Source organism: Cladophialophora yegresii (assembly GCF_000585515.1).
Source record: "Cladophialophora yegresii CBS 114405 chromosome Unknown aczIN-supercont1.2, whole genome shotgun sequence".
Classification (NCBI taxonomy): Eukaryota; Fungi; Ascomycota; class Eurotiomycetes; order Chaetothyriales; family Herpotrichiellaceae; genus Cladophialophora; species Cladophialophora yegresii.
In genome coordinates this window covers 1,904,150-1,925,272 of record NW_006913046.1, presented here as the reverse complement: position 1 = coordinate 1,925,272, position 21,123 = coordinate 1,904,150, and the positions used below count along the sequence as shown (strand labels likewise).

General features: G+C 53.7%; 12 protein-coding genes across 12 annotated transcripts; 6 read left to right on the top strand and 6 right to left on the bottom strand.

Moving 5' to 3' along the window:
* Nucleotides 1–194: 194 nt before the first annotated feature.
* On the bottom strand, nt 195–2,129 carry A1O7_02614 (uncharacterized protein; the record flags this gene model as incomplete). Its single annotated transcript, XM_007756645.1, has 3 exons — nt 195–986; nt 1,034–1,142; nt 1,192–2,129. 3 exons carry the CDS (start codon nt 2,127–2,129, stop codon nt 195–197), a joined length of 1,839 nt encoding a protein of 612 aa, XP_007754835.1.
* Nucleotides 2,130–2,635: 506 nt separating this feature from the next.
* A1O7_02613 (uncharacterized protein) lies at nt 2,636–3,150 on the top strand (the record flags this gene model as incomplete). Its single annotated transcript, XM_007756644.1, has 3 exons — nt 2,636–2,743; nt 2,799–3,053; nt 3,106–3,150. 3 exons carry the CDS (start codon nt 2,636–2,638, stop codon nt 3,148–3,150), a joined length of 408 nt encoding a protein of 135 aa, XP_007754834.1.
* Nucleotides 3,151–4,242: 1,092 nt separating this feature from the next.
* A1O7_02612 (uncharacterized protein) lies at nt 4,243–4,770 on the bottom strand (the record flags this gene model as incomplete). The annotated part of the gene is made up of 1 exon (XM_007756643.1): nt 4,243–4,770. The coding sequence occupies one exon, from the start codon at nt 4,768–4,770 to the stop codon at nt 4,243–4,245; it is 528 nt and encodes a 175-aa protein (XP_007754833.1).
* A 643-nt stretch (nt 4,771–5,413) lies between these two features.
* Nucleotides 5,414–6,316, top strand: A1O7_02611 (uncharacterized protein; the record flags this gene model as incomplete). The annotated part of the gene is made up of 1 exon (XM_007756642.1): nt 5,414–6,316. One exon carries the CDS (start codon nt 5,414–5,416, stop codon nt 6,314–6,316), a length of 903 nt encoding a protein of 300 aa, XP_007754832.1.
* Nucleotides 6,317–6,395: 79 nt separating this feature from the next.
* A1O7_02610 (programmed cell death protein 5) lies at nt 6,396–6,897 on the bottom strand (the record flags this gene model as incomplete). Its single annotated transcript, XM_007756641.1, has 3 exons — nt 6,396–6,699; nt 6,749–6,828; nt 6,874–6,897. 3 exons carry the CDS (start codon nt 6,895–6,897, stop codon nt 6,396–6,398), a joined length of 408 nt encoding a protein of 135 aa, XP_007754831.1.
* A 715-nt stretch (nt 6,898–7,612) lies between these two features.
* On the top strand, nt 7,613–9,571 carry A1O7_02609 (uncharacterized protein; the record flags this gene model as incomplete). The annotated part of the gene is made up of 1 exon (XM_007756640.1): nt 7,613–9,571. The coding sequence occupies one exon, from the start codon at nt 7,613–7,615 to the stop codon at nt 9,569–9,571; it is 1,959 nt and encodes a 652-aa protein (XP_007754830.1).
* A 648-nt stretch (nt 9,572–10,219) lies between these two features.
* Nucleotides 10,220–10,483, bottom strand: A1O7_02608 (uncharacterized protein; the record flags this gene model as incomplete). The annotated part of the gene is made up of 1 exon (XM_007756639.1): nt 10,220–10,483. One exon carries the CDS (start codon nt 10,481–10,483, stop codon nt 10,220–10,222), a length of 264 nt encoding a protein of 87 aa, XP_007754829.1.
* Nucleotides 10,484–10,869: 386 nt separating this feature from the next.
* Nucleotides 10,870–11,685, bottom strand: A1O7_02607 (uncharacterized protein; the record flags this gene model as incomplete). Its single annotated transcript, XM_007756638.1, has 1 exon — nt 10,870–11,685. One exon carries the CDS (start codon nt 11,683–11,685, stop codon nt 10,870–10,872), a length of 816 nt encoding a protein of 271 aa, XP_007754828.1.
* Nucleotides 11,686–12,474: 789 nt separating this feature from the next.
* Nucleotides 12,475–14,106, top strand: A1O7_02606 (uncharacterized protein; the record flags this gene model as incomplete). The annotated part of the gene is made up of 1 exon (XM_007756637.1): nt 12,475–14,106. The coding sequence occupies one exon, from the start codon at nt 12,475–12,477 to the stop codon at nt 14,104–14,106; it is 1,632 nt and encodes a 543-aa protein (XP_007754827.1).
* A 296-nt stretch (nt 14,107–14,402) lies between these two features.
* A1O7_02605 (uncharacterized protein) lies at nt 14,403–15,703 on the top strand (the record flags this gene model as incomplete). The annotated part of the gene is made up of 3 exons (XM_007756636.1): nt 14,403–14,738; nt 14,801–15,316; nt 15,374–15,703. 3 exons carry the CDS (start codon nt 14,403–14,405, stop codon nt 15,701–15,703), a joined length of 1,182 nt encoding a protein of 393 aa, XP_007754826.1.
* Nucleotides 15,704–16,053: 350 nt separating this feature from the next.
* On the bottom strand, nt 16,054–16,902 carry A1O7_02604 (uncharacterized protein; the record flags this gene model as incomplete). The annotated part of the gene is made up of 1 exon (XM_007756635.1): nt 16,054–16,902. The coding sequence occupies one exon, from the start codon at nt 16,900–16,902 to the stop codon at nt 16,054–16,056; it is 849 nt and encodes a 282-aa protein (XP_007754825.1).
* Nucleotides 16,903–20,521: 3,619 nt separating this feature from the next.
* A1O7_02603 (uncharacterized protein) lies at nt 20,522–21,045 on the top strand (the record flags this gene model as incomplete). Its single annotated transcript, XM_007756634.1, has 2 exons — nt 20,522–20,543; nt 20,804–21,045. The coding sequence occupies 2 exons, from the start codon at nt 20,522–20,524 to the stop codon at nt 21,043–21,045; spliced, it is 264 nt and encodes an 87-aa protein (XP_007754824.1).
* Between the last annotated feature and the right edge of the window lie 78 nt (nt 21,046–21,123).

Here is a 21,123-nt window from a genome sequence, read left to right as displayed (position 1 = left end):
GCTGCACGGCCAACAAAGCGGCCGTCAAGCACAATAAACATTCCACAGGCCGATACTCGTATGTACCAGACTTGAGCAATGCTTGTCGTGTTTCAGTCGGTGCTCAGTCCATGTGATGGAAACATATGATTTCATTCCATAGCCTGGGATACACCTGGTGTCCGACATGGGACCAATTACACTATTATACACGCTCATCGGGCCTCTTGCTTCGAGAACGTCCTCGCTGTAGGACCTTCGAAGGTCTTTTGAGAGCCTTGAACAGGCTTCATCTCCATCTCTCCATTCTTCGCCTCTGCAGTCAACGCTGCTTGTCGGTCCCCTCGCCGGCCACCAAAGCGCTGATCGCCCTCCTCGTACTTTTTCTTAAAGTGCAGATAAGTCGCCGGCTTCGGCCGAGCGAGAACTGTGATCCAGTTCTTGATGACGTTTCCTTGGGTGAAAGGTCGATGCCTCTCGGCTTTGGGAAATCTCCGTGACGCCAGATATTCTCTGGTTGTCTCACCCTTGCCGACCAGCAGTAAGTGATACACCCATAATGCAAACGGGTACGCAAAGCCCAATAGCCCATATATGAACATAGCGAACGGAACTCGGTTTCGGTCTATCGCCTGTCCCAAGGAGACATGCCTTTGGCGGTGATAGGCCAGCACATGGCCTAAAGAGGCGAAAGCCAGGTAAAGACCCAACAGGGTGGCCGAGGTGACAAAGGCGAAGAAATAACGATAGTTGCGGCGACCCACACAGTTGTTCAGCCAGACGCAGTGGTGATCAAGGGTCTCCACACAATTGTCGCACACCCGACAATGATAGCATCGAGGGGGTCGCCAAATGTTGCAGGTCTTGCAGTACTTGACCGGCACATCCATAGCCGCTGTTTGTGAGGTAGCAAGTCGTACCATGACCCAGTCATTAGTTGGTGGCCCCAGAGCGAGGGGATCACTATTCTCCTCGGGTGGGAAGGGATGGATATTTCGAGGGAATACCTGTGCATAGTCAGAAACAGTACGGAACTATGCCAGAGTGGTCTTACTCCCGGATCAACAAGAGAAGCGTGAAGAAATGAAGACAAACAAATGAAAAATAGGTAAGCGAATATTAGTGGTACAGCGGGCGAGACATGATGCCACAGCCATGGAGCCCTGGAATGGTCAGTCCACGTTTAAGCTGCCTCACGATCTTTCAACTTACGAGTACACAAAAAATAGGATAGCCGGAAGGACCAAGAACACGCCCGTAGCTATATTGATGGGACGATCGCGAGCATTTTGAAGCCGTCCGCCCAGCCAAAAGATAGTGTTGCCTTCGAAATACTCATAGTTCTTACCCAAAGCGCTCTTTTTCGCCACCTCCGCATTAGACTCGGGAGGGTAAGCTGGGGAAGTGACATTTGAGGATAGCTGTTGATGGCCTGCTTCCAGCCGGTGTTTGCTGCCCAGGCTGAGGCCAGACCGAAAGGACATCGGTGACTTCTGGGGTGCTTCGCCACCTTTATTGGTTGTAGCTATGTTGAGGCGGGATGGGCGGTGTGGTTTCTGGGCAGGTGCGCCATTGACTAGCTGCGTATCGGCTTCATGGTGAGAAGCAAAGTCGGGAGACACGGCATCCGGAGTGTCTGGTGCCTCTGACTGAGTATACTCGGTTGTGATGGACGGTGCTGGACGATGGGTGGTGGGCATCGCATGGAAAGGGCCCTGTCTACTAGACGCCACACTTCGCGCATCCTCGTCTCCATCACCGTCCGGAATGGGTGTCGGATTCTGCATCGCCCTCGATCCCGGAGGTTTTCTTAGTCTTTGCGCCTGCAATCTCTGAGAACTCATGGGTTTGAAGAAGCCTTGTGCAGTCAATGACGGAACGTGGGTGCGACTGGCCAGCGAGACCGGACTCTGCGGGCGACTAGACCCTGCAGTACTGGAAGGCGCGGCGGGTATCGCCGGAGAAGCGTTGCTTCTTATCGACCGGTTCGTAGGTTGTGTGATGCCTCTGAGATGGGCGTAGCCATGCTGGGACGTGGGCGGATTAGGAAGGGCAGGCGGAGGGACGCCCGATTGCGGTCGAGAAACGTAACCATCTTCGGATATGGCTGATGATATCTCGCTGCGAGCGGTCTCCGGCCGAGCAGCCATTACTGTAGACAGGTACAGGATAGCGTCACGAGTGCAACGTTCGGTGCATGTTCAAGCGGTTGGACTGAGATGCACGAGTGGAGGAGGCCGTTAACGCCGGGTCGCAGTATGTCGCACAGAAAGATCGCAGGTTATGTCGCTGCTTGGGGGCGCATTAAGTTGGCAGAATGAGTGGGAGAGCCATGGCCGCGACGGTAAAGTGAGGGTGAGGCATTAGCCAGGCTGATGAGAGTGAGAGTGAGGGAAAGGAAGCGGATGAGCATTTCCGAGATTCGAACATGACTTCAGGGGCACAGCCGAGACGAGCCTGGACGAGCCCGCAGACCCTAGCACAGCTCCGGCAAAGCATATGTTGATAGCACGCAGTTAAGCTAAGCTCAATTCGGCAGCATCCAACGGAGACTGCGGACTGTCAGTCGACTTGCATCATTCGCAACTCACACCACCATCTCGTACCTTCTTCAGCAACAATCCACGTCCACCACCGTCCTTCATCCACCCTCAAGATGGCTTTTGTCGCAACATTGGCTCGTCATGCAGCTAAGTCGCCAAATACGGCGGCCGGCAAGGAAGCAGTTTTGAAGAGGGGTGCCCGCCGAGATCCTGAGCTTTATGTATGCCATTGTGGCCGCCAGCCCACCCTGCGAAGCAGTTTCTGACGTCTCCCAGATTCTCCTAGGTGTCATGACCGGCGCGTTCGGACTTGCTGGCTTCTATTTTGGCCGCAAGCCTACCACCGCCACCTCAGAAGCCGAAGTCTCAGTCGCCAGCAGCTCGATGCCCTGGCAGATCGACCACGATCACGAGGACCATTCCAAGCACTTTAAATACCAATATCACCCCAAGGGCGACAAGAACCAGGCCCCCAAGAATGCTCCCAGTGCATTGAACACAGTCGTCGTTCCAAATGTGACCTTACCGAAGGTACGTCCTTTCTCAATATCTGTGCTCGGCTCCATCTAATAGCTTGTTTTAGGCCATTCACGACGCTTTCAACAAGTGGGGAAAGGAGGGCTATTAGGAGAATTATCAATTTGGTCACGCTCACCAAGGGTCTTTCAGGTGTGCCAGCTAGACCAGCAAAACGGATTGAAATATCATATATGATTTGTCGCAAGTGTACATATCCTTCAGGGATGCAGCGAAGAAGAAATCATTCAAAAGTTCTACGTTCCAGAAGTTCCGTTTGGTTCTTGTCATCTCGGCTCGGAGTGTCTCAACCATATCCCAAGAGTTATAGTACCGCTGAATGGACGTTCATCCTAACCAGTTTGAATCGCCTGCTCGTGCTCTTATGCACTTTGCAGGGGATTTTTGACGCCCTTCTTGCGCAGGGGACATGCTTACACCAGGCTTTCATGGTCACTGGCGGTATCTCCGCCCCAAGCGCGGTGAAAGGCACAAGAACCAAGTATGTCATACGCCGTGGAGTCCTGATTCTAAAGTACCCATTTTCAGTCCGGACGATCTCCCGCACCATCAACCAGGGCCACGAGTATTATGGTCAGAATGCAAGATCAGCCGAAGACGAGGCCACGCTGTGACTATCGGGACGAAGCGTAATCTATTGAAGCAGTTTCAGATTGCAACGGACGGCCCGGGAACCCCAGCCTAGTTGAAGCTGTTTGACAGCAAAAGAGCTCTGTCGCTTTGATGTACTCTTCCAGCCTATCAGTAACCCCGATCTTGTTGAAAGTTGCAGGTTTGTCATATGCAGCATTCCTTCCCGGAGGAAAATCCTTCAATGCACAGACGGCCTTCCCTTGCCCAATGTAAAGCATCGCGACGGGAAATTGCATGAAACCAGAAGGTATGAGATTCGACCCTAGGTTGCATATTTCTCGGGTCTCGAGACTAATCATCCGGTGGACGTGTGCCACACCATAGTTTGACCGTACACATACATGCTTTACTACTATACACCTATGGCATCCGACGTGGGCTTGAAACAAGACATTTTCATATTGTTAATCCCTGTGACGCCACACGCTCATGCGAATTTGCTGTGTAATGTGCTGATACATTGTCGTTCTCCCGACTCGCGTTTAAGAAACTTATGCTGCCTCAAATCCACATCCCCGTCTTGACAATAAGACATCCTGGAGAGGTGCATTCAAGAACGACTCTTGTTCAACTCGCTCTGGGCAGTGGCAGTCGGCCCACCAGCAACAGGTCTGGCACCACCAGTCACCTTCTTCTCTCCCTCAGTGATATCGTGAAGGGTGTCATGGTTGATGGGTTCATTGGCATGCTTCTGGGCTTGAGCAGTTGGACCACCAGCAATAGGGTTGGCAGAGCCACTGAGGCCTTTCTCGGCGTCTGTGATCTTGGAGATGGTGCTACTGTCTAGTGTGCCCGTTGCTGGAGTGTTGTCGGTGTTGGAAGAAGTACCGTTACGTTCCCGGGCAAGGATAGATTGAGCAGTCGACGTTGGACCACCTTTGATGCGTTCTCCACCTGTTGTCTTCTTCTCGCCTTCTGTGATGTCGTGCAGGGTCTGAGAGTTTATGGGCTCGCCAGCGTGGGATTGGGCTTGAGCTGTTGGACCCCCTTTGACCACTTCGTCAGAGTTGGTGATTTTCTTTTCGGCTTCGGTGATCTTGGAAATGTTCTCGGAGTTGAGAACTGGGTTGGAGGCCATTCTGAGAGAAGTGGAATGGAAAGGTGCTGTCAAGAATGAAGTAGGGGATGATGCCGGAATCGTTCTCTTGAGTAAAGACCTTGTTGTTGTTGTTGTTGCTGAAGAGGTAGTGGTTCTGAAGAGAGAAGAGAAAGCACAGAGGAGACGGTGAGAGATATTAAAGGAAAACATCATTTGTGACGAAAGAGCAGGAGCTTTCTATGAGATACCACGGACTGAAGGCAGGAACCTTTCACTTTCAACGCGACTCGTCGAAAATTGATTCAGGCCAGCTGCAATGTCAAGGGATTTATGACCTCGAGCCTATCAACATGGCGCCGATCACCTCTATTAAACTTGGAGTGCTGTGTTACTGGAGGCATCATTGACTCGGGAAAAGTTGAGGAGAGGTTGTGGATCTATGACTCGCTGTCGCAATGATCCTTACGACATGAGCCCGATGCCAGCCTTGCGGACTCCAGCCAATCAAAGGAGGCTGGCCTCCGAGCATTGTCGGCCGATGATCAACCGCATCGTGAAGCAATGCCTGGATTAACACTGTACATAGTACGGAGTACTCAGCAAAGAATAAGTGAGAAACAACGGACTACACATATCTACTCGGAAATGATATAGTTGCAGGCTAAGCAGGCATGCCAGGAGGATGAAGCTACATTCACTGAGCAGACAGCGAGATATCGCACTGCTAACATCTATCCTCCGCATTTCTCAACCAATTTGCGCCAGCTGTACTCGTCCCAAGTACCGGAACCACGGTGATGCACGAAAACCTTCCTCGCCGCGTTCCTTCTCCGTCCTCAGCCGACCTCCCCCAAACTATCCCGGCCATGTCCCGCTTACCAGTGTCGAACGTGTTGGTCTCGCAATCGGAAGTGCCATCGCCTCTCTAATTGACCCTTACCGGCACGACATGATTGCGGCGTGCGGAGAAGCCACAGCGCAACCATTCTTTATCTCCTGGCTGCGCAAGCGGATGCTCTCGGATCCCACTGGCAGGCGCATATTGCGAGACAGACCGCGGATAACTTCGAAGACGATGTCGTTGGAGAAGCTGCGACAGTTGCCGGAGAATAGTGTTGGGAGAGTGTACGCCGCATGGCTCGATAGAGAGGGGGTGACGCCAGACACAAGAGACGCAGTGAAGTATGTTGACGATGAGGAGGAGGCATACGTTATGCAGCGATATCGTGAATGCCACGACTTCTACCATGCCGTGACGGGGCTGCCGGTGTGGGTAGAGGGTGAGCTCGGACTGAAGGCATTTGAGTTTGCTAATACCGGGCTGCCCATGACTGGGCTCGCCTTAGCTGCAATGGTTCGGCTAAAACCACGAGAGAGGCGGAGGATGTTCCAGACTTTCTTGCCCTGGGCGTTTGCGAACGGTTGGAAGAGCAAGGACCTGATCAACGTGTACTGGGAGGAAGAACTTGAGACGGATGTTGCGGACTTGCGTAACAGACTGGGCATCGAGCAGCCGCCTGATCTGAGAGCCATCAGGAAGAAACTGAGGGAAGAGCGCAAGGCTGCAAAGGCTGCCTTATCATAGGCACAGATCTGAATACCAAAGCATGACCATTGAGGGGTATCATATGCAAACGCTCGAAGACTTTTATTCTTGTGGCCCTTCAGGACTCCTTCAACAGGTCATCCAGGTCGTCATCGTCCCAACCGCCTCTTCTTACGACTTTGACGCTCTCCATTGTCTGGCCAGTCTGCTTCTCATGCTCGGACAGGCTGGCTAGCATCTCTTTCAGTTGAGTCTCGGTGACCTTCTGCCGGAGTTGACCTGACCGGGCAAGCATGATCAGTCGGTTTTCGACATCCGTGGCGCGTGACTCTTTGACCATGCGTATCCTGCCCAAACGGTCTGCGGCTTCTGGCTCAAGGATCTGAGCAAGCATATGCGAGCGTGCCTCCGACTCTTGTTTTCTGCGGTGGAAAATCAGCCGTGTCCTGGTCACAATGCCGCCTGTCTAACCTCGCCTGTTCTTCCTCGCCATTATCGCCTGATCCTCCACCTTGCTTCTGCTTCAATTGCGCAAGACGCGCAGCGCGAATCTAGTCATTCTTAGATAGTGTCACCAACAAATTGCGCCAACACACCTGAGCCAAGTCGTCGTCTGCCATGATGGCCTTGAACAGAGTCGAGTTTGAAGAATACTGTGAAAAGTGGGATGCGGGCTTCGCCAGCCAGTGGCAAGCGGGGCAGCACTCTTGAGCACTGTATGAGGTACTTCCCAGGTGGTCCAGGCGCTTCTACGGAGTGCACAGCAGTTCGTTTAGGTAAACCGCCATTGGCGCAGGGAGCCACAACAGCCCAAATCCTCCGGAGCAGCTCCAGTAACGGCGGCGTCATGATTCTGTCGCCCGCAGTCAGCGGCCACTGACCGTCTCGACCAAACCCTCCCGGACACTCGTAATAATACCTATGATTTACTCCTTATCGTGTTACATATTGTCCACGGGACCGCCCCAGGTTTTCTCCCAGGTCAGCTCATCTGACTTTTGCCGCTCTGATTCTCGCGTCTCGCTCGCTTGTTGCCCTTCGGTTATTCGGCTGCTGCACTTCTGGCTAAAAGCCGCGCTTGCTACGCCCACGTTGCAGGCCTTGTCTGCCACTTAGACGACGGCGGCTACCAGCATGTGTTACACAGCAGCTGCATAGAACAACTCACACTCGCCCGACTTAGACTGCGCAATTATGAATGCGTGGGCAGTGCACAGCCCCTTCTTGGGAGCTGGCACGTCTACTCACTCGCGGTCACTCTCTCTGGGGCCGCCCATGACAGCCTCACCACGGAACCACCTGGCCAAAGCACAGTCGGCTTCAAGCCTACGGACGATGGCGACCATCGACGACTCTCCACCTGAACATCCAGGGCGGCATAGGACCTCTCCAGAGACCTCCTTCCGAACTATCGCAGACCCGAGAAACGCGAGCACTTCCGACCTTTCCAGATCTGCCTCTAGCTCCTCGAAACACGGCGATGTTAACCCCGAAGTCGCGGCTTTGAGCGACAAGCTCATTAGTGCCATTAACCATCAGACTACCCTGGACGATACCCTTGCGCAGACGAGGCAGGAACTGGAGGCATCAAGGGCACGGATCGCGAAGCTAGAAGCAGAAGCCAAAGCCTACGAGGAGAGAATATCACGAGGAGAGCTTCTGCCCAAGGCGAAGCTCGATGAGGACAAAGACAGGCTCATTGCGGAACTGGCAGAGGAGAAGAAGCAGAAGGCTCAAGTGTTGCAGGAGAAGCGCGGAATAGAGTCAGAGTTGGAAACCCTGACAGCGTCGCTTTTCGATGAAGCAAACAAAATGGTCGCCTCGGCCAACAAGGACCGCGATGCTGTCGAAAAGAAGAATCAACAGCTCCGCGACCAGATCAAGGATGGTGAAGCCGTCATAGCCTCCCAAACGGAACAGTTGACGGAACTGAAAATACTCATGCAGCAGATTGGGCCCGCCTCCGATCACCGCAAGGAAATTGACTCACCTCGTGTATCGCTGGCACCGTCAAGTCCAGGTGTGACCCGAGAAGGAAGTGATCTCGCGCGTCTCCTCGAAGCCATGAATCTCTCGCCGGTTACTCCCGAGCACGGTGAACTCGTGCCCAGTCCTTCTACACAACTTACCCATCTTGTCAAACCACTTTGCAGGACGGATATCCCGGCCTACGAAGACTTCAAAAGCCTTGTACAGACATCGCACTTCCGTTCTCATAATCCATCACACGCACCTTCCAGAGCCGGGTCTGGCTCGTACGGCGGGCTCAACGTAATGGGTCTTGGATCTTTAAGCAACAGTTCTCAGACAAACCTTTCACAAAACTCGCAGCCAGCCACCTCAAAACTCGCCAATTCCCCGAATTTGCCCGGATCATTCAGTCCTAACCTGGACCCCAAGGGCCCGGCACCGCTTAAGGAGACGAAGTTTTTCAAGCGTCTTCTAGTCGAAGATATCGAACCTACTCTGCGGCTCGACAACTCCCCATCACTTTCCTGGCTGAACAGACGCAGCATACTTGCAGCCCTAGGAGAATCGACGCTGATCGTAGAACCTATACCTGAAGCGTCGATCAAATTGTACGGCAAGTATACGCCTTGCGCTATTTGCGGCGAGAGTAGAAAGCAAGACGAAAATCCTCGGACGCACGCTATGCGTGTCCGCGAAGGCGAGGGCGCCACAAAATGGTGTATATGCTCCCTCTGCCTGGAAAAGGTACGCGGAGTCGGCGACCTGGTAGCCTATATACGCATGGTTCGCGAGGGTGTCGTCAAGGTTGGGGACAAGAAAGACGAGGAGGATGCCTGGGAGGAACTTGTCCGGCTACGAGAACGCCTTTTCTGGGCAAGGATGGCCGGAGGTGTGGTGCCAGCCTTTATCCCGACACCGAAACAAACGCCCGTGGATGGTGGGAAGATGAGCGCCGAGCTTGAGCGCGCGAGGGAAGACAACAAGGAAAACAGTACGCCTGACAGAGAGGTGATAACGCCGCCGGAACAAATCGCAACAACAGAGCTAGGCGCCAACTCTGAGCGTTCGACGCCCGGTACCGACGAGCCTGACGATGAATCGCCGGAAGAAAAAGCCGCGCGACTCCAGCTCCAAAATGGCCTCGATGAAAGCCTCACCACGTTCGAGAACGTGCAAAACAAGAGGACAAGCCTCGGCGGTGGTCAGAACTCATCAACCCCTCCTTCAACGCCTATACAGCAGAGAAATCACCCTAAAAAGGACTCTCTTGGCGGCATCAGCTTCCCGAAAATCAACATTCCCAAGTTGCCGCAAGGATTTTAGGAAAGTCAGGTCAACACTTTACACTAGACCTGGAGAAAGTCATGCAGCTAGAGCTGCGACGTGTCATGTGGATGGACGATACCCTAGAAGGGAATTTTGTACAGTATTCAAGACGCGACGGACGAAGGACAGCCTAGGCAGGGGATGGCTCATGTCTCTGTGGATGGAAGCTCCTCGATGTGCACGACCGATTTTCGTTCGGTGCACGCCGTGCTCGCTGACCTCTATGCACTGTCTGGGCTAGCTGCTGCTCTCTAGTGAGGGCACTTCTGTACAATACAACATACAAGCGATATTAATATTTGTTTGCCTTATATGACGGGGGCAAGAAGGACATGACGGGACGAGGTCAAGTGACAATTTTCCAAAAGCAATGTTCTTCAGTCGGTTGGGCCGGAACCAGAGCGATACATTACATGCCATGCAGAACGTAGTTCACGCTGTGGGGGGTAGCGTGGGTGGGATGTCACGAACAGGCACTTACAAACACACGCACACGTACCTACTCATACGGTATACATAGATGATACGCCCGGTCATCCTGGAAACATGGGCCCAACTATACGTACCTACAAAATCCCCGGACGGACCTCCGTGTCTACGTGCGTGCACATGTGTATGCGCGAGTGTACGTACGTATGGATATAGTCAGGAGTCCATCCCAGTCCCTCCCTTCTCGACCGCGCTAAGCGGATACGTCTCCCACGCCTGCTCGAAGCCCACGTTCCTCGCCCAGCGGTCGCCATACTCGGGCTTCACGCGGTCCAGCACCATCATAGAGACGCGGCGCCACATGTCTGCCTTGATTTCCCATGGGGCCACGTCATCATCACACGCGACCTTGTCCGGCTCCGGCGTCTGAGACCCGTCCGCGCCATCGTGGACGTGGCTGTCACCATTGCGGATATCCATATCCGTCGAGGCATGGTTGGCGCGGTCGTTGAACGACAACGGCCTGCTGCAGACCTGCTCGCCATTTCTTTAGCGCGCGGAAGAATTTCACGACATGTCCGTCGTCCATGGTTGTCACGGCCTCTCGATACATGTCTTCCCGGTCGCGCAATTCGCTTTCGGTACAGTCAGCAGCGGGATATGCGCTGATCTCATCGACAAGGAGCTTTGGGCTGCCTCTGCTTGCGTACAGCGCGAGATCCAGTCGTCCCTTCCATTTCGATGATGCGGCCTTTGGTGGGGCAGGTCAAGCCAGCGTTGTGTCAGAAATACAGTGAGAAAGAGAAGTCGTGGCGAGGGATTGTATATCTCCTACCCATTATTTCCGCCTTTCCAGCGACGCCACATTACGTCTTGCGGCACAAGATCTCACCATGTGGGATAGCAAAGAATGCATCTTCATGAGTCGGCCAGATCTTCCAGGCTTCAGATATACCCTTGATCTCATCTTCTGTCGCGAAGCCCTCTCTGACGGCTGTTCCTGTGAAGCCAGGCTGTAGGATCCTGCCCGACCAGCTTTGAGCGAACTGGCTCACTCTTTCCCCGCTGTACCTCCAGGTCGCCCAGGTAGCAGTGATTTCGCCAGGCGCGAAGCCAGCTTGTCGCGCCCAGACATGGACATATCGCCCGGCATTGGGCTCACCTCCATTTGTCTTGGCAACTTTCTGGTAGAGTTCAGCCCATCTGGCAACCTCGGGCGTTTCAGGATACCAGGCAAAGGATTTGTAATCTGCGTCCCGAGCGGCAACGATACCTCCAGGCTTCGCGACTCGTCGCATTTCTGTTAGGATTCTGACGGGGTCTTTGACGTGTTGCAGCACTTGATGGGCAAACACAATATCGAAAGAATTGTCGGGGAACGGCAGAGCATTTCCGTCGATCTTCTGGAAGGTGATGTTTGTCAAGCCTCTGGAGGAGGCGAACTCTCTTGCTTGCTCCAGGACAGATTCCACGGCATCACCACCAATGACGTTGCCTTGCGGTACAAGAGCCGCTAGGTCGGCTGTGATGGTGCCTGGACCACAGCCAACGTCGAGGATAGTGTGATTGGGTTGAATATGTGGTAGAAGGAAAGCCGCAGAGTCCTCAGCTGTTCGGCGTGCATGGTCCTGTACCACGGACTTGTGGTGTCCGTGGGAGTAGATTGCTTGCTCTTGAGCCATTGTTAATATTGACCTAGGTAGGTGTCTATTGAGGTTCAGAGGCTGTCTGTGACGGGCCGCCTACGTTCACTTGCGGCCGCTCAGCTGTTAGAAGAGATTGAAGTTACACTACCTGAGTAAACTGACCGTTCGCTTGTAGTGCATATATAACCGAATGAAGACGTGACAGGGAAATGGCCGATATCGGCAGTTGTCGTACTCAACTTCTGGATTTGCACGGCTGGCACAACGCCTGATTCCACCAATTCTACTGATGACTCGATGCGGGGAAAGCAAGTCAAGAGTTCATCTATTGTCCCTTCTCGCATGGCCTTGCACTTTCCGACCCTTGCGCAGCCAGTACCGATAAAGGAGGTCGGCAGCAGCAGTTCGGCTCAAGATAATGATCGTCCCGTTCCTTGCTCTGTACCGACGGAGATATGGTATCTCCCATGGGAAAGCCTAGGCTCGGTAAGAAGTAAGAGGACAGGAGGTCAAGGTGATTATGATGGAATCTGCGGAGAGTTCTAGCCGTCAGTCATTGACAGGAGAAATGCGCCGTCACAATGTGGTCACGTACCTCTCACGTGACTGCGCGCCAACACGGACCGGTGGCCCACAACCAAAAGCGGCGTCACCAAGTTTCCCAGCAACAACGGAGAGTCCGACTTGGCAGTAAATGGTCGCCTGCTTCTCTTCTCTATCACTCTCAATATTGCGGGCACTTATCAGTGCTTGTCAGTGTCCGGTATGTGATCGTCAATGGGTCTTCTTATGCCATCGGGCTATCTTATGTGAGGGACTGCCACGATGTCACTCCTCTTCGTCATCCTTGGGTATGTTAGTTGCATCCTTCGGTCTCTACTTGTTCTTGTCTGCATCGAGCCATGGACCAACCCCCACGTCAATGGCGACACGCCCCCATCGACCTACGAAGCCTGGTACGACGAGCAATCCGTCCGTGATGCCATTCGAGGGGTGGATGATTGGGCGGTGACGGATCGTCATCCTCGCTATGACTGGCAAGTCCTCCGGACCATGAAAAAGGATCTCGAGCGATGCCGAAGGCTGGGCGATGAAAGAGGATTGTGCAGTCAACTACGAGCTCAAAGCTCCCGCAACATGTGTCGTGTTCTCTCACCAGCGCTCTACCGGAGGTCTCATATACAGACCAAGAAACTCATTCATGACTACATTCAGGAAGTGCAACAATGTATCAGGTATCTCGGAGAGCGAAACGGCGTCACCAATGGAGCTGCCTCTGTTGTTCCCGCCCAGGAAAGGCGGCAGGTCATTGTGGATATGCGCACTACACTTGGCCGCACGAGCCTGGTACTCCAGGGAGGGGCCATGATCAGCATGAGCCATTTAGGGGTTGTGAAAGCACTCTATAAGCAACAGCTGCTTCCCAGGATCATCACAGGTACATCATCCGGAGCTCTGATTGCTGCACATATCTGTGTGACTAAGGACGAAGATCTTCTGGGAGTGCTCGAGGTCACGCATATCAACCTCGACGCTTTTCTTCGCTCCCAAAATAACCACTCTGCAAGTGGCGCTTCGTCGTGGCTGCAGTCTTCATTCTTCACAACAATGCAGCGGCGTTACAGGCGATATCGTACCTCACACCATGTGTTTGATATCGACGTCCTCAAAGAATGCACCCGAGAAAATCTTGGGGATGTCACTTTTGAGGAAGCATACCACAAGACGGGGAGGATTCTGAATATCACGATCGCCATGTCCGAGGTCACCGGTACGCCACAGCTCCTCAACTACCTGACAGCGCCTCATGTCCTTGTAAGGTCTGCAGTAGTGGCATCAATCGCCACATCGAAGGCGATGTATGCGCCCGTCCAGCTCCTGTGTAAGGATCCTGCAGGCGCCATTGTTATGTACTTCGCTGCCGACTTCTCAGAGAAGGACCACGACCATCGCAAATCAACCGTGCACCCGGAAGCGCCGTTGACGAGGATAGGAGAACTGTTCAACGTTAACCACTTCATAGTGTCACAAACCAGACCCTACATCGCACCATTCATCCAACTGCAGAAAGTTGCGGATCGTTATGAACCCTTGGGCCTGCTAGTTCGTTTCACTCTATCGGAATTGCGGCATTGGCTCGAAGTGTTGAACCGGTTCAACATGCTGCCGACTTTCCTACAGCGGGTCTTGATGGACGAGGTCGTGCCCACCATGGCATCGTGGTCCAAGGTATCAATCACTTCCCAGATCGGACTCCTGGATTTATTTAGAACATTCGATACGCCTACCCCAGTGAAGCTGCAGTACTGGAGTGCCCGGGGAGAAAAGTGCACGTGGCCATACATCTGTGAGCTGAAGGTCCGCTGCGACATCGAGCTTGAGCTTGATGCGGCCTATACAAGTCTGCGTCGACGCGGTGGGATGGGATCGACGATTCGGCACAGAGCGGACCCCTAAAGCTAGACCTGGGGCAAGCGAGCGCCACATCGCTAGAAAATGTGATTGGCTGTCGCCATCGTTCGGCTATCCCACGCTATGTGGCTGTGCAAACGTTGTGGCGTTTCCTCGATTCCCTGGCCGATCATGGCTTGCAAAGTGACATCATTTCCCCGATCGACTGGGCACGCCGTTACGCCTGCCATGGAGGAGCAGAACCCTGAAATAATGCCTGCGGTCTGCTGTTGGTACGTCGTCGCCCTCAGCTGTTTGTTCTCCCACTCGGTCTGAATTTCGTGCTATACGGCGCCCGCACAATGTCCGGCGTAGTAAACTCCAAGACGCCCTCGCCCACACGCGACAAAGACAAGAAGCATCGATTTAGTCGCTTACTAGGGAAACGAGAGAAAACTCCTGAGCCTGCCCCTGGGGCTGGCCTTGACTCTGCCTACGGCAGCAGCGAAGGGAACAGTGGAGAGGGACCCCAAGGGGTTATACCAGAGAATGAGAGACACACCAGCGACATTATCCCCGCTGAAAAGAATAGTGAGATAGCGAACATCGATCAAGATCGGAATCTTGCTGTGAGGCCGTCCACTGGGGAGGTCTTCGATGAGGATACAGGCGAGGTAGTTACAGTGGTGACCACCACGGTGCGTGTTACCTCAAGTGCCAACTGACCCTGTGAAACGGCGAGGCTGATCAAAGGCTGTAGACAACAACGACGACCACGACAACCACGAGGGGCGGCAAGAAGCACCAAGATGTTCAAAAGGATGTCAAGCGTGAGGTCCAGTCCGGTCCAGCCCAGCCGCCGCCGCACCTATTGGAAATGCCAGCTGGCCCTACAACGCCCGAGCCAGCAAATTATCTACCTGCTCAGACATCCACGAGCACAACTCATCAAGGACGGCCGCCGGTGACCACTGGAGGAATGCTGGCGGCCGAACAGCCTCGTATACCTGCGAAAAGCCCAAAGCGGAGGTCGGGCGATTTCTCTCGGGAGACAACTAGAGACGGATACCCCGGATACCCCATTGATCATGCCCCCGTAAGCCCCGTCGAACCTCAGCCTCCGTTTCTGAGTCGTGATAGTGGCACGCCTCCGGCGAGTCCCTCGAGGCCCAATTTCAGCTACCCCAGTCGATCATCCCTCACGACGGCGGGACAGCCACAGCGGCATAACCAAACTACCATTAACGACCTGAGAGCGGCAGCCAAGGGGCTCCACGTACGTTAAGCAGTGAAACCGTTAACATGTGTTTGTGTCTGATCGGGTACTTTATAGGGCGTCGGCGAGACTCTTCGGGGCACTCTGAACTCGACAATCGATCGCCGTTTCCCGTCGAAGAACCCAGAAAAAGCAGCCCGAACCAATGCTTACAACGAGGAAGTCCTAGAAAGGGGCCGTACCGAGATGGAAGGCATCCCGGGGGGCTGGCCTGCACACGAAACCCCCGAGTATCATCCGGTGCCTGTCCACGACACTACTACGTTACCACAGGAGCCGGTGGCCCCAGGGACGGCGAGAGAAATCTCGCCTACCGTGGACGAGAAGAAAGGCCTGCGGAAGCTGTTCAAACGTAAACCTGTGGCTGAACAAGGTATGCCCAGATGATGAACGGGTAAAGTGCGTGTGTTTTGCCCCCCTCCCCTCGAAACCACTTCCCTGGGTGTTCCACTACCATCATACGTTACTCGTCAACTTTGCATCGAATGAGCTAACGCAAGCCTGATGCAGAGCCCGTCCCAAATAGTAACGCGACTGTTGGGCGTTCGCAGCGATACTTCTAGATCCGATCCCAGATCAAAAGGCCTCCTTGTCCCGATTGACGCCAGACTTTATGGATGCGATATGATGTGTCATGTGTCTCCATCTCTATATTAGTGGATTTCATGTCCCTGTCCATACGGGCTGATTGATAAATCATTTTGCCACATCATTAGCATCTCTTGAGACAGGCCCATTCATCCAGCCTTCGTGGCCACCATGACCCAATATCTCGTCTCTTCTTCGATTGCGCCTTCCGGCCCAGCCATGTCCTTGAACCGCTGGACAAACAATCCCCTCGCTTGCTCCCGAATCTCAGCTCTCCCAAAATTACCAAACATAGCCTTGCCCACAGCGTCATCGAAGATCTGCCCTGCATCATCCCCGTAGTATCGCGTCTTCGCATACACGTCCGTCTCAAAAACCATCTGGACAACCAACCCGGCATCGAGGGCCAACTTCTCAAGCTCCCCCTGTGACTGCCACAGCTCCGAATGCCACGGCACGGATTCCCGGACCCGCGGCGCAATGTCCGAGAAGATATTCATCACCACGTTCGCATCCCTGGTCTGCACATCCGTAATGAGCCGCCCTCCACGTGGCCGCAGCAACGCCTGCCACTCCCCAACGGCGCGAAGCGGATCCGGCAACAGAATCAGCGCCGCCGCGCAGGTGATCACATCGAACCCCTCGCCAGTTGCAGGCACAATCTCATCACGAATGGCGCTGAGATCCGAAATGTCGTGGTTGAGGAACCGCACGTCGTCCAGGCCCGCGGCTGCGGCCTTGCGGCGCGCGACACTGAGCATGCCCTCGCTAATGTCGATGCCGACGATATGCCCCACGCCCGGGACTTGGCGCTTGGCTTCCAAGGCGACTAGACCCGTTCCGCATGCGAGGTCGAGGAGGCTTTCTCCGCTCTTGAGGCCCGCCCACCGGCAGTAGTCTTGTGCTTGTTTGACGTGGACCTGGTTTTCGTCGTAGCGGTCGCTTCGCTCGTCGTACATGGACCTTACTGAGTCGAGGTGCGATTGGGATTGAGGCATGGTGCAGGGAACGTCGCGCTTTGTTCCAGATTCAACAGTACTGTGTACGCGAGGCGATCGTAGCAAGCGAGACTCTGGCAATAATCCAGCGAGCTGGGGACGTGGGGTGGCGGGGCAGGTGAGCGAATGACGTTGGTCACAGCGATTTGGTGAGGTACGGGGAATCGCGATAACGGCTTTGATGGTTAGAAGGCCACCTTCACTGTCACGATCGATGCTTGGTCGGGGTGCCTTGCAGCATACGAGCTCGTCGTGAGCCAAGTAAGAGAAAATCGGGTTCGGTGGTGGCAGATCACCGCATAGGCGGTATGTAGCAAGAACTTCTTGCTGCTATAGAATAACCACGAGTAGGCTGGGTGGTGGGCCTGCAACACATATTGAGAAATGAGAGTGACTCGAAAGTGCTCGGTGATGAATCAACAGCCCGGCGAGGGCTACAATCCAGGCCAGAACCCAGGCCCGAGAAAATAGGCCTGATGCGTAAAGGCCACCGACTCACCTCAGCGTCTTTTTGTCTGCGAATCAATATATTTCAGAGCCACTGCCAAGGAACTCGAGTACGCTTCCATGCTTGCTAGACGCTGAAAACAGTTCCTATACCCTGATCTAAGGCGTCGGAGCTGCCAAACCCGACCTTGACGATCTTGATTTTCTAGGCCTGAGCCTTATTCAAGTCATGAAGAAGGAGCTCGAGCATCATCCTATCGAGCTGCCTTTCAATTCCAAGCACCGGCCGATGCAACGTCGTCGCTGAGCGCTGTGTCCAGCGCGTAAATAGACCGAAGCATGAACAAAACACCTCTGATATGGGAATTCTGTCACCATCGCACCCCGAACATCTGGATCCTATTAGTGCCCCATGCTGTTTCCGTGCGGTGATACGGTATGGTGACACCATCCATACCAGCGTTACTGCTTTGGTGAGCAGCAGGTCAAAAAGGTAGTCCGCTCTCAGATGTCCGTTTTGTCCTTGCAGACCTCACGTGTACAGTCCTAAGAATAACAGAAGTTGGCAAATATGCTGGGCGAGCTTTCGCATTGGCTTGCATTACCAACTTGACCTACACGCTGGGGTCTCAGTACAACATTTTGATCTGCAGCGACCAGGCGCTGCCGTGTTGATATCCTCGAAGCCACGCATGGCTTTTCGCACATCATTCTTGTAGAACAACTGAGGCTGCGGCATACTACCTTTACCTTTCTGGAAAGTCACAGGAAGAGAAATGACCCTCTTAGCTCCATGAATCCAATGCGCACCCCAGACTGGTATACATTTGATGCCGTCGCCAATTTTCGGCGGATTTTGGGCGGCCGATTACAAGGGAGGATAGATCGCTGAGCATGGAGTAGGTGGCGGCGCAGCTCGTCACCGCCAGGAGATTGCAGGAGAAGGTATGGTTCTCGCAGTGTCGGGGCAAGTGCGTTAAACATCAGGTGGCGAACATAAAAAGTCCGTTTCCGGATGCAGTCCACCTTCACAGCAGCATGATGTTGTGTATCCTCAACCTTGGAGGGATTTCTGCAGCTTCTTTAGGGTGATATGTCCCAAGCCTTGCCCGAGCATTATCTCGCTCGAGTGTTGCGTCCGACTTCTCTTCGCGGTTTCCGAGAGGGTTGCAAGTGGATCGACGGCGGTGCAGCAGAGAAGAGCTGAAAGGAAACCACTGAATGACGAACATTGATCGCACTTCCACAGTTAGCAATCGTACGCTGCCCGACTTCTTCGTTAGATAGAGAATAGCTCCAGTATGCTGTTGCTTTGGTAGCATTTGCAACCCTTGCCTGCTAAATGGGATCGATCCCACCTTCTAGGATTACTTGATTGAGCAGCAATTGAGTAGAATTGAGCATTTCCGTCTGGAAATGGTTTCATATCTGGTACGCAAAACTGACCCTAACGGCTCACCGAATGGAAGGCCGAGGGAAACAATCGCAGTAGCGCTTGTTGCACTAGCGAGCTCCTAGGGGGAGTGCGAGATAGACTGAGTGACTGAGGTTGGACAAGTGAGAAATTCGGGTACGTACCGAATCGCCAAGCCTTAGGCCTCCATCCCGCATCTCTGACGAGGCTGAAATGAGGTGCTGACGAGGCTCGGCTGAAAAGTCATGACGAGATTTCTCCCCTTGCACAATTTTCCATCCACACAGCGACGGTTGTCCTTGAACCTACGGACCAGCAACCGAAGTCCGATCATCCGCGTCGTGGCCTCGCCAATCTGAGCGATCCGTTGTCTTCCCCGGTTGTGCCTGTGCCCCTTCAAGTCTAGGTCATAATTGCCGGGATGTTCCTGCAGACATACTCGGTCTTGGACGAATCAGCAACCCTCATGCTGGCCTTTACGCTAAGCGCGATCTATCTTGTGGGGAATTTCGACGTCGACAAAGGAGTTTGACTTTTCGACCTCATTACATTCTTCGTCATGATCTCATGGGATACGTCGCTCGTTGATGAAAGACCTGAAGTGACAGGTACTCTGCCAGTGACAGGTAGGCTCCGCAAATATTTGTCACCTGGGAGACGGGGTGGGGATCAAGCCCGCTTGACCTGGCTACCTCTGTATGATTGAGATCATTCCGCTTGAAAGCTCCTCGTTCCTAGGGACACCTACTGGGAGCAGGCCATGCTGAACCTGCGGTCACATTCTAGGACATTCCGAGGGCCATACATCGTACCAGTTCGATGCACGAATCAGTATAACTAGGGTGTCAGCATATCCCAAGCAGATCTGGGGCATGAATGGTCTGCTGCTGATGCTACCCCATGGTTCATGACGTTATTTTCTCCGGTCCATTGTCAGATAGCGGGACCATTGCTCCATGTCAGATGAGTATTCACCCAATACTCTTCTGATCCAGATAGATCCAAATCGATCGATCGGTTGATCGACCTCGTCGCTCAGGACTGCTCCACGCGGCACGTATCGACTTCTACTTACGACTCGGCCGGGGCCCCTCGCGGCCGTTTAGCAGACAATGTACAGATATGAGGACATGTCCCCACGGGCCGCATGACTGATGTGGCGCCGTTGATCAGCTGAGGTGCCTGTTTCACCTCACCGATACTACTCTTTTGGGTTTGAGGCCAGACGTCGAAACTCGCTCCCAGCACTACCGGTGTCTAAAGTGATCGTCCTCTTTGTTCCTTGGACATTCCGATCCGGGATCGTTCTGCAAGGCACCAGGTACCAGATCTCTGGTGGACTGAGGGCACGCGGTCAAACAAAACTGGCCTAGAAATGATGAATCATGACTTCACTGCTCCATGGTTGAGTTGCGCCTGCTGATGATGTGAGCTGCAAGCTCAATGATGAAGGCTGAAGCATGATGAAGGTAGCGACCATGCGAGCAACTGCACAGATCCAAGCTGAAATCACGACGTCACAATCTTGAGCATGCATGCATTGGATTTCGTCACATCTGGCTGCCCTGGAAGGAACAGTGGGAGAGCTCAAGTGGTGTGAAGGTAAGTACGGCTCGATTCGTCTATATAAACTGACCAGATACCTCCCGTCGACAGCACTTTTTTCCATCAACAACTCCATCAACAGCAATCACTACACTCTCAAACAAGCCTCACAGAACCAAAGTCATCCCCACAAATCAACCCCCCAACAACAACATGTCTGACTACAAGCCAACCGGTATGTCGGCTTTGCCCAACATTCACTCTGCCCTCATCATCACGTCGATGTGACTTCTCCGCCTCCACTCCTCCATTATACTACTCTATACCATCCTACCCTGCACACTTCCTTATTACCTCATCCCATACCGGACCTGTTCATTGCCCTGTCTTAGCCCGGTTCTTCATCCCCCCTTCCACATAATGATCACAGTCCTCCCTTGTCCCACCCTCACTCTCTACCCACTATTCTAATCACATTCACTGACATGTCCACAGAGCACGACGGTCTCCGCAAGGACGGCCAGCCCGACAAGCGTGTCCAGCAGACCGAGTTCGCCCACGGCAAAGTCGACCCCGTCGAGGCCGGCAAGAAGGGTGGCCACAGCAGCGGAGGCGGCAACTCTGACTCCAGCTCCGGAGGCAGTGACGCTCCCCAGGGCGCCGCTCACCTCGGTGGCGAGGGTCTCCGCAAGGACGGCCAGCCCGACCAGCGCTTGAAGATGAACAAGGACTCTTGAGTGTGAAGTGATGGTATTGGAGGTCGAGGAAAGGGCGTTGGCATGACAAGGTCGAGGCAAGAGGTCAAGGAGATCAAA